The following is a 10742-nucleotide window of genomic DNA, read 5'->3' on the forward strand; positions in this document are numbered from 1 at the left end:
CTTTCGTTTTTATGTTCTATAATGTTATATATAGAGAGAGAAGCATAGAAGTCTTCACAAGCTAATAATGCGGGCTATTTTGATTTAAATTGTATTTTTATCTGCGTTACAAGAAGCTTTAAGGCTACTTTTAAGAGAGCGTTTGCATGGTTGTCATGGTTACCTGTTAACAGAGGCGCAGACCGTAGAAAGCAAGATGTCATAAAATAACATGAACAGAAACGACGAACTGAACATTATGCTCCCACTTTGTAGCCTTTTACAAAATCACGACTAATATTTGTGTTGTGCATCACAACTTATGACTTTTCCTGTGCTTGTCACATGGAGTCCAACATGGAGCTGATTCTTCAGCATCACCTCCAGACTCTGAGCGAGACCCTTCAGCAGCAGCTGCAGGAGATGGAGAGGAGGCAGGAGCAGGAACTAGAGAGGAGGATTCAACAAAACGCTGCTCTCTCAACAAACATGCACAAAGAGGAAGCACATGTCCAACAGAGGTATTAGGCCTTGGCTTTACAATTGGGTCTAAACCCAACCCATGAAAAAACAGGGCTAAAACAAAACAAAAGCAGGATTTAACTTGAAATAAACCAGGACTAAAGCAGGATTAAATCAAGGCTTGATTATCTCAAATCCAGGGCTAAACCAGGACCATGTCTAAGATGGGTTCTCACTTGCCTTCGCTTTGTCCTGCCCATTTTGAGTTCTTATGTAGACTTAGTTTGGTCCTGCTCTAGTCCTGGTCTTGTCCAGTTTTAGTTCTGGGTTTAGTCCCAGTTTAGAACTAATTTAGACGTGGTACCACAGTTTGAGAAGCGCTTAACCTGAATGCAAATTTACTGGAATCATTATTAACTTTTTTTCTGTTATAGAAATACCGGACTAATAAAAGTGTCATCTACATCCGCACTGATCTCCAGCCAAGGCATACATCCTTCTAAGTCCTCAGAATTCAAACATGCGAGGACAGATCATTGTGAGCGGACAGCTTTGGCCATGACATGGCCAAACAAAGAGGAAGAGGCCATGGCTGAGTGTCTGAAGAAGTTTAGTGCTCTTACGGTCCCCAGCCACGTCACAGCGCCTCTTTTCAAAGAGATAATGGTGAAGAGGGAGAAGCAGAGGCAGCAAGGGCACGAGCAACGAAAGAACTTCCTCCTCTCCATGCAAAAACCATTCGGATTTGAGGAAAGAGAAAAGGAGAAAAGAGCAAAATTAATAGCAACCATAAATGAAGCATCAAAACAAGATGGGAACAAAGATGTTGAAGTAAATCATTCTCACAAAATAACAAAAGGCTCAAAACATGGTGAGTTGAAATAATTGTTGTTGTTGTTGGCGGTGATTTTCTAATTGCATACGTATAAAACCCCATAACATCACATTCTAGAATAAATAAATATGCTGCTTTCATATGATTTAACAATATTTTAAACTGAGCTCAAGGGCAGGTCAGAATTCTATGGTAGAATTTGCCAAATTTGTCAAAATGCAGATATTTTTCCTGTTTTATTCACATCTCTGTAATTGCGGCTCTATCCACTTGACACAAAATCTGGCACTGCTCTGTGAGCAGGAACATTGTTTGGTTTGGTTATTTATTTCAAAAACTTGTCATTGATAGTTATGATCAAGTTCAACATTTACGCATTTTAGATATTTCGTATCTTGGGAAAACTTTATAGTCAATAGTGAAATCTGGCTCGTGGAGTATGACATCATCCCATTCTACAATTTGAAAACCAGACAGAGAACTTTTACCCATTCAGAAGATGGAATAGTTTTCCTTGAATTGCTAATTGCTATGGCAACAGTCCCAGTTTTTCCTCACTTTGAAGCCTGTTGATATAAAACTGAGACTGATCTTTTGTTTTTATTGCAGCAAACAGAGAGTCCCGTAAAGTCCCCATACAAACAGCTGAGAATGCGTCAGTGTCTGAGGGGCCCACACTCCGCACAGCAGATCGCACCAGGACAGAGAGGGTAGGATTCCTGGATGAAAGCCCAAGCTTCCGACCAAAGATCATCCGTCAGGTCCCAGATTTCCACAGACTACACAAAGCCTTACAGAGGGACAAAATGCAGACTAAAGATACAACCAAATGTCAGCCTTTCCATCTGAGGACGTCTGCTCTCGCTGCGCGCCAAAGCAGGAGCGGCCCTCAACAATCACAGGTAAACGTCAACGTAGACTCCATTCAATAAGCAAGTCACTTTGATTTAGTCGGATTTTTTAATGCAGCAGAAGATTTGGACCAAAAAATGTCTGAATGGACTGAACACCATAGAACATAATTTACTGTCTGCAAAATACAAGAAAGAAATGCACTAAATTGATATTTATATTGCTTATTTCAGTATCTTTTGCAACAGTATGGCCAGTTATTTTAAAACTAAAACGTGTCAAAACAAAAGCTTAACAATCACTAAAGGTTTAAGGCATTAACACATGTTGTTGTTACCACCTCGGCATTGTGGGTTACATTACAGTTCAATCTTCAACTGGAAATATCTGCAAGCCTTATTGTAATGCATTTAGTTTTTTATTCAGTTTGTATGTTGTGTTAATCAGTATTACATGTAACAACCACTTAGCAGAGGGATTTTATTCTGAGATATGAACCCTCTGAGTTCACACTCATAAAGTTGTTTACAAAATGTCAGAATTGAGCTCACACCCAATGTTTTATCAAATTGGATGCTAAAATAACAACTTTAATGGAAATTCGTGTTGACATCACACAGCTCGGATAGAACGTTATAATCATTTATCAGTGATGTAACAGAACCACACAGTTGCACAGTTCAATTGCCTTCACAGCATGGTCTTGATTAAATAATGAGCCAGTTTCTTTTAATTATTTATGATTTCAAGTTGTTAGATAATACACTCAAAGAGATCCTTATGTTCTGCTTACAATCTGTGTTATGATTAGTGAAGCCTCGTCTGCTCTGCCCGGGTAAAGCATGGTTTGCCTTATGTTATGACCCACAGGCACAAAAGGTGTCTCATCTGAGCCGAAGCAAGTCGCTGGGAGCATTAACCTCACTGTCTATGGACACGCTCCCTGTGTACATTACTGATGCTACCAGGAAACGCGCTGAGGCCATCAGGTAATGAAATTATAGGAATTAATTCCACATCACTCTCCATTATGTGCATCAAATTCATATACTTACGGCCTAGTTATAAAAAGGTTATAGCTGTTGGAGTACATAGTTGTCCCTGTAGTGAAGAGTAAAGTATTTGCTGGGGGCCATCTCCAGATCTTGTACTAGATTTGGTCTTGACTCCGTAGCTGCAGGATTAATCTTTTCAGTTTTTTAGTTTTAGTTTGATGGGGTTTGGGAGCACCCGAATCCCCCAGGCAGACACAGGGAGAACCTGCAAACTCCATGTAGAAAGACTCGACTGTGGAAGAGAGTTTGTTTTATCAGATTTTATGATGGGGAATTAAGAATTAATGATAATAAATTCACAGTTAAACTATTGTAGCAAAGATTCAATATTCCAGGGCCTTAGAAATCGATGGTGGGACTGAGACTGACAAAGGCTGTTTACTATTGATCTTAGGCAAAATCTGATGATAAATTATATTGGTTGGTTTCCTAAAAGATTTCCAGGTTGTTCGGAGGTTGGATTTATTCACTTAGGATCAATTGCTAAAACCTTGGTTGTCTTGAAAATAGGTGTCATTTTTTTCACACATAATATTACAACATATTTTACATTCTGACTTTAAACTGTTGAATGTGCAGGCCTGAAATAAATGCAATGAATATTAAAAATGTTATGGTAAATGTATACTGCAAATTCATTGACTCTTCTTGAGAGCAAACACTATTCAGACATGTTTTTGGTGGTGTTGAGGAATTCATCAGCATTTAAAAATCAAAATCTGATCAAATAGATTATCTTTCATACTTGACCTAAACCCACGAATCAACCCAGAGATTAAGATTCTCCAATAACTGTTTGGTGAAACGATTTTATCCCGTCACAGAAAATCAATGGACAGTCGAGAGAGTAGGGTCCAGGAGAGCGCTGAGTGGCTGAGGAAGTACCAGATGAGGTCAGAGGACATGCAGAGGACAGTCGCGCTGCATGCCAAGCTGCTGGACCCGCACAGGAGCCTGAAGGAGGTGTATAATGAAAAACTACAGCATCATCGGTGAGTGGCGTTCCAGTAAGGCGGGCTGCTTGCTCTCAAAATTTGCAACCTATGTCACATCACAACAACCACAAGCGCCCACCACAGCAGCAAACTGTAATCTACACTCACATGCAGCGAAGCGGACGAGCAGCGGATGAGAGAGTACGGCAGGGAACTGAAGGGCATGAGAGCGCGGGTCAGGGAACGCCCTTTTCTGTTCCAGCAGGTCAAACAGGTGAGCGGCTCCAAAAGTTACATCATCAAATATAAACCATTGATAGACCTTTATTATGTGCTATTTGGATATTCACAAAATATCTCTTAAACATTTTGTATGTTTAGTGGGAGTGGTAAAAATAAGGGCTAAATGTAGCCTAAAATAAGACTAAACCACAAATAAAGTAGTTCAAAATCATGATTAACATTATAATATTCAGTAGTTGTTTTTAGTATTTGTATATTTAGAAATTCAAACACATAGGTTGTAAAAAGATATGGTAAAAAAGAAAATGCACTTTCAGTTTAAACTCAAAAAGGGTTTAAAGGGACGTTTCTGCACTTGTTGATTTTCCTATATATATTTCCATATTTGTGTGTTCCTGAACATGAAACAGAGATAGATATATCTAAGTACATTTTTGATAGATTGCAAAATTATAATCAGTTTATTGTTATTATGAAAATCCCCAAATCCCCAAATTAAACTTGCTTGTCACCACAGAGATGATATTACTTTCCCTGGAATATTCTAAATAATGACATTAAAGCTTGAGTACCTGATTTTCAGACCATGATATGAGGGGCATGTATTTAACTCTATCCATTCATTTTAATGGAGAAGAGCTGCTCTGTCTCCCACTGTGCAACAACTACAAGCTCAAACACAGACTCAAGTATAAATACTGTGTCAAATACAGACACACAAATGGAGTAGAATAAAGTTGTAAAACGGCCCAAATTTGTATTGTTATCCAAGAAAGCTAATTGTAGCTGTGGGATAAATGCCATCCCAAACAATCCGTGTACTTTTCTGAGGTAACTCCATGTCAAGCTCTATTTTACAGTTGTGACTCATCTTGAATTCATTGTATTTAAAATATTTCCTATTGAATGAAGAGAGAGTTTCCCTCACGTCAGACCACACCCCCTAATATGATGCATAGCCCTATAGAATACAGCTTTGTGAATGTCACAAACACTGGTGTATCTCTTTTGACATTTACTTATGAGACTTGTGTGTGACAGAAATCAGCGAAGGCCAACGCAGAGAAGACTTACAGAGACACGCTCCAAAGTGCAGGCTTAAAGGAGGAGTTTGTTGAAGAAAATGGTCTCTCACGATTGTCCTCCTCCTCCTCTATATCGGAGGGAAATACAGACGCCAGCTCTGAGGACCAACTTAGCAGGTACATTTCTCACAATTCCTCTTCTCACACTGTAATTCTCAAGCCTGCGTCCGGTCAGAATATGAATAGAACTGGTCCTAGAGAGCCAAGGACTTCATGTGGTTTGGTCGTATTACATTACATAATCCTCTGAGTTCTTGCCCTGTTGTTTTCAGCGCAGAAAAAACAAATACCATGGCCAAGTAAAAATTCTATGTAATTACATGTAGTCATTTTTCTAACCCAAAATATCTGATTTAGGACAGAAAATGGAGACGCCGGAGGGAAAATTGAAGATGTGAAAGAGAAGAGCGTGAACTACAAAGGGGACGAAATGCCATGATCAAAAGGGGTCAGACGGAGGGTTTTTAGTGGTCACTCCAGCACAAAACAATGCGGCCCTTCCTGTTATGGAGAGGATCCACAATAGTCTTCTGATCTTTTTGGACTGTTAGTGTTACGGTAAAAGGTGAACGTTAAAAACAGTAGAGGTGGGTCAAAGGTAGTGACTCCAAAAATATCATGTCATGTGCACTGTAACATATTCCCTGTAGATTTTACATAATTACCTTTATACCTGTCATAGTTCTGCAAATTGCTGTAAAAAATATTTACAACTAAATACTTTTTACAAGTTTCATTGGTTTGAAGTATACTGTAAATAATTGCTTTGCTGGTTGCAACAATACCTTTACCAGGGAAAACATTTTTTTGTCGGCTTAATTTAATACTACATTTATATATTGTCAAAAGAATACAGACTCCAGTACAGTGAAGCTAATCTTACTGTAAACTTACTGCATCATGCTGTTGTAGAAAACGTTTTGACTAATTAAACATTATATCTGTATTCTGAATAGTAAATACATTTTAGGATTTACCAGATGGTTGTACCGTAGGGGTTTGAAATATCAGGTGGGTTATGTCACTTTTCTGTTTGTCTCTGTTATTGCTTTGCTTGGAATGTTTCACAGTTTGACATTAAACGTATCCATCTTCCATTTATTCAGTTACAGGTGTTTTCATGGATATAGACTTGATAAATGCCATACCAGGAACATTCTGGGCAAAGCAATAACATCTCCATGGACACAAGCAGGTGGCTGACCCTCCACTATAAAAGTTTTATTTTGTACCTTTAAAGATTTTATTAAACATGACACATACTTGAATAAACTATAATGATAAAAGTTAAGCACATGTTGCATTCATTTGCCTTTCATTCTGTCCAGTCTCAACCACATCTACAATTGTGACACAAAGTGAACCTTTGCCTCACTTCACATGCACTTGTGTAATGAAGGGTGACTTTAGGTAGAAAGAGTGTATATATACATTTAATGGGTCCCGTGAGGACACAGTCTGAAACAAGTCCGAGAGGCAGAGACTTTCTCCCAGTGTTCCCAGTTATTTCTTCAGCCACAGTAGCAGAAACAAAAACAGACTTAACAGTTCACGAGCCTCACAAAGAGCAGAGCGGCGGTGTTTTCAAAGCCCGTGGACCCACATCAAAAAGTGCCCTGGCCTTTCTGTAAACTCCTTCTTAGAGAGAGCGCTACCAGGAATCCAAGACATCATTTTTGACAAACCACAAAGGCATGACTAAATCTGTATAATCACCATCAAAAGACCTCCGTGCAAACCAGCACACACATGTGGAGATGTTTTAGTAGGCCACTGTGTCAAATATTCAAACTGTTGAAAGAAATTGATGGATGGGTTTAAATGTATCGTATATAATCAGGCCCGTCGCAATAATTGCACCATCTCGACTTATAGTGTTTCATCAATTAAATCAGGACAATAGTTTTTGGGGCTCATTATTTATTGTTTCTATCTTTTTTGTATTGTTATTGACCTTTACTTTAGCATATCATGTTTTAGAGCAAAAACGAGAGAATTTCACACATTTTATCCCAGTTTAGCCATTCTTGAAGTTTATAATTTCCTTCCTATACCTTCCTGATTGACTAATTATTATTTATTTAAGTTATCTAACAGCAAAAAATAAAACAAAACATATCCTGTATAATTTATATGTATATAAAAAACTAAACTACATTTTTAATTTAACCTCACGCACACTTTTACGAAAATTACAAACCTACTGTTATAATAAGTAATTGTGGAGCAGATATATGAGCCTATCTCAAGCCATACAAGGCCTCAGCAACTTCATGTGTTGTCATGGAAACCACATACCCCCCACCTCCATCTATTATATCCCTTAAGAAAACATCACACACCTCTGATTTGATCTGCTCTCCACTTTGTTAGCTCTCACCCAAGTGGGCAACGTTCAGCGGCGTGCATTTGAGCGTCTTCAAAAGTAGAGGCTGTGAAAACGATCTCATTTAGATTAATGAAAGGCTGTGCACTCCACCACCAAAATGCTGTGATGATGTTTGTTTGAGGAGTGGCAGATAAAGAATATAATTTGGCCCAGGTGGCACTTTGAGGTCTCATATTATTTTAGCCACTATACGGGATTAAAGTTCCCACACATTTAATTCTGTTGATGTGTGGGTTGCAAATGTTGGCAGCTGCAGAAACATCCTAAAATAGAGGATCCAGACTCCATCAGACTCAGACAATTATAATGTATAGAAAGATTTGTTATGCTTTCAGGTTTGTTCAGTCTGCACCACAAATGAAGGGTAAATTACCAAAGGATTAGTGTCAGTGCAAAGACTTGTGTCTGTGGGTTCACCTGCAGGGGGAGCTGGTGGAAAGAGGAGAGACATCCCTGTTTTCTCCTTCATTGGCTTGACTAATATCCCTGGTGCTGGAGAGAGAACGGATCAAGAAGGGGGGAGAGATAGGAGCCAGTGTGACAGATAAGAGCGTGGCAGAACTTGTCTCCCAGACTGCAACGTGGGCAGGGGGAAGAGAGCGCAAGTGCAACAGAGTGTCAGGCAGGGCTGCAGGCTGCTACACCAAAACACTCACATCACAACAACATCACAACAAACATCACAACATCCCAGAGCCCGCTGCACCACGAGAGACCCAGAGGGACCAGTGGCCACAGCAAGGTAAGAGCAGTCTGTCCTGCTGTGCTGTCAGTGGTGCTGTGCTGTGCTGAGTGCATGCTTGTGCAGGTGTTGACCTTTCATCCCCGTGTTCTCTCTTCATGTTGCAGCACTTGTCAGACTAAGCCTTGTCTTCCCACTGCTGTGTTTCTGAAGCGCTGTCTGACACTTGTAGCCTGCGACAGAATGGACATGCTGTCAGAGAAGGACAAGGAGCTGATTCGAGGCAGCTGGGAGAGTCTGGGCAAGAACAAAGTGCCCCACGGTGTTATCATGTTCTCCAGGTGATGTTCAAGACTAGGACAGAAAAACAATGGTTCTCACGGCTGATATCAGGAATACCATACTTTCTCTGGGACCATTTTTAGATAATGTTGATATTATTTTTGTGTAGCCACAAATCCTGATACAGTGTCTCTTTGGCAGACTGTTTGAACTGGACCCAGAGCTCCTCAGTCTCTTCTACCACAAGACAAAGTCTAGCTCCAGTCAGGACTGCCTCTCCAGCCCTGAGTTTATGGAACATGTGACTAAGGTGAGCTCTGAAGCTGCCCTCTGCACACTCACCTGTCAGAGTCCTTGACCTTTCCTTTTGACTTGTAGGTGATGCTGGTCGTTGATGCTGCTGTCAGTAACCTTGACGACCTGCCCTCGCTGGAAGACTTCCTGCTGAACCTTGGGAGGAAGCACCAGGCTGTTGGTGTTCACACACAGTCTTTCGCTGTAGGAAACTCTTCTGACACCGTGCGATGCTGAGGCTGCTGTGCTTCTTCTGTCCTAATGTGTTTAATCTGTGCTGCAGCTGGTGGGTGAGGCCCTTCTCTACATGCTGCAGTGCAGTTTGGGTCAGGCCTACACTGCTCCTCTGCAACAAGCCTGGCTCAACATGTACAGCATCGTGGTGGCGGCCATGAGCCGAGGATGGGCCAAGAACGGAGAGGACAAGGCTGACTGAAGCCTGGCGCTGCAACAGATGCTGCCAAATCACTCTTCATGGTTGCCATGGAATAAGGTTGTGTAACTTGCAACATTGTGGCTTTGGCTGCTGTACATTTGCTCAGTGAGCGGGGAAGCGTAGCATAGCAAATGTATGATGTGGTTAAACATGACAATTGGATTGACCAAATCCCAGTTTATTTTTGTTGTTGTGGATGTTAGCTACCAGGCAATGATGCTGTACAGCTGTAGGGATCTGTGCCAGCCCACTCTGGTTCTTAATGGTCTGGACTTGGTCCCACTGAGGCAAGAATCCAGGACCTAGCTGCCAATCCACTCTGTATATAGTGGCTTTAATTATCTACTGTACTGATAGCAGTGACTGTTTGTGGTCTTTGTGTTGTATCTTACACAGTTACACACGTGTGAATCACTTGATATAATATTTAAGCATTAAACCCAACTGAAACTGTGATGACTACTGTGGCCCGGACTGGCAGCTGTCTATCAACTGGAACACAGTCACACTGACATAAGACCACTGATAAAGCAATGTCACTTATCAGGCAGCAGAACATTTTCATAACCACTGACCATTGATTACAAGCACAGATCTACTGTAATAATGACGTGAACAGAACTGTTATTTTTGATAGCTTTCTCAAGTGAATAATGACTGTTAAGGCACCTTACTGACTGGTGTGCAATGTGCTCCTTCTGCGAGCTTCTTGTTCCAATAGGCTTCAGTTGACTGTTACTCTAAGACTGAAATGTGACCACGGAGTTTGTAAGAGAAGCATTTTGGAGGATTCATTTTGTTCTCCTCTCTCTTCAAGATGGATCAGGTACTGTTATGTTTTAATGTTGCCCCGTGTGTACTGATTGAAAGTATTGTGGCTGCAGATACCTTTACCTCAGCTCCAGAGGTGCCGCGTGACAAGAGCGTGTGAAAATAGTCTTAAAAACAAGGGGTATTTATGTAATGTGAAGAGAAAAAAACTCATACAATAATTCATAACGTCTGCTGTCTGTACATGTATTATATACCTACTCTATAGCACTATATGGAACAACCTTGTTGGCTGTACATATGGACATAATGCCAAGTAACTTAGCAACAGTGTGCCAAGTATTTCATAATCCAAACTGCTGATATGTGGTTACCATTGCTTTAGGACGAGTTTACATGTATACATTTATTTTTATATTTTGTATTTATGCGTGGTTAAGAG

General features: G+C 40.4%; 2 protein-coding genes across 3 annotated transcripts; both read left to right on the forward strand.

The window, feature by feature from the left end:
* Positions 1–335: 335 nt before the first annotated feature.
* Positions 336–6196, forward strand: fam161b (FAM161 centrosomal protein B). The gene is made up of 8 exons (XM_072457765.1): positions 336–500; positions 876–1312; positions 1886–2178; positions 2999–3117; positions 4008–4175; positions 4293–4392; positions 5403–5563; positions 5804–6196. The coding sequence occupies exons 1-8, from the start codon at positions 337–339 to the stop codon at positions 5883–5885; spliced, it is 1524 nt and encodes a 507-aa protein (XP_072313866.1). The 5' UTR covers position 336; the 3' UTR covers positions 5886–6196.
* A 2092-nt stretch (positions 6197–8288) lies between these two features.
* Positions 8289–10742, forward strand: ngb (neuroglobin). Of its 2 annotated transcripts, none has more exons than XM_072458033.1 (5): positions 8289–8577; positions 8760–8858; positions 9001–9109; positions 9178–9297; positions 9377–10742. In XM_072458033.1, exons 2-5 carry the CDS (start codon positions 8761–8763, stop codon positions 9527–9529), a joined length of 480 nt encoding a protein of 159 aa, XP_072314134.1. In that variant the 5' UTR covers positions 8289–8577; position 8760; the 3' UTR covers positions 9530–10742. The 2 variants fall into 2 exon arrangements, with proteins under 2 accessions (XP_072314134.1, XP_072314133.1); XM_072458032.1 differs by having other exon boundaries at positions 8291–8577; positions 8685–8858.

This window comes from Eucyclogobius newberryi, unplaced genomic scaffold, assembly GCF_026437365.1.
Source record: "Eucyclogobius newberryi isolate DKJ021-1_F unplaced genomic scaffold, fEucNew1.0.hap1 SCAF_21, whole genome shotgun sequence".
In the NCBI taxonomy this organism is placed as follows: domain Eukaryota; kingdom Metazoa; phylum Chordata; class Actinopteri; order Gobiiformes; family Gobiidae; genus Eucyclogobius; species Eucyclogobius newberryi.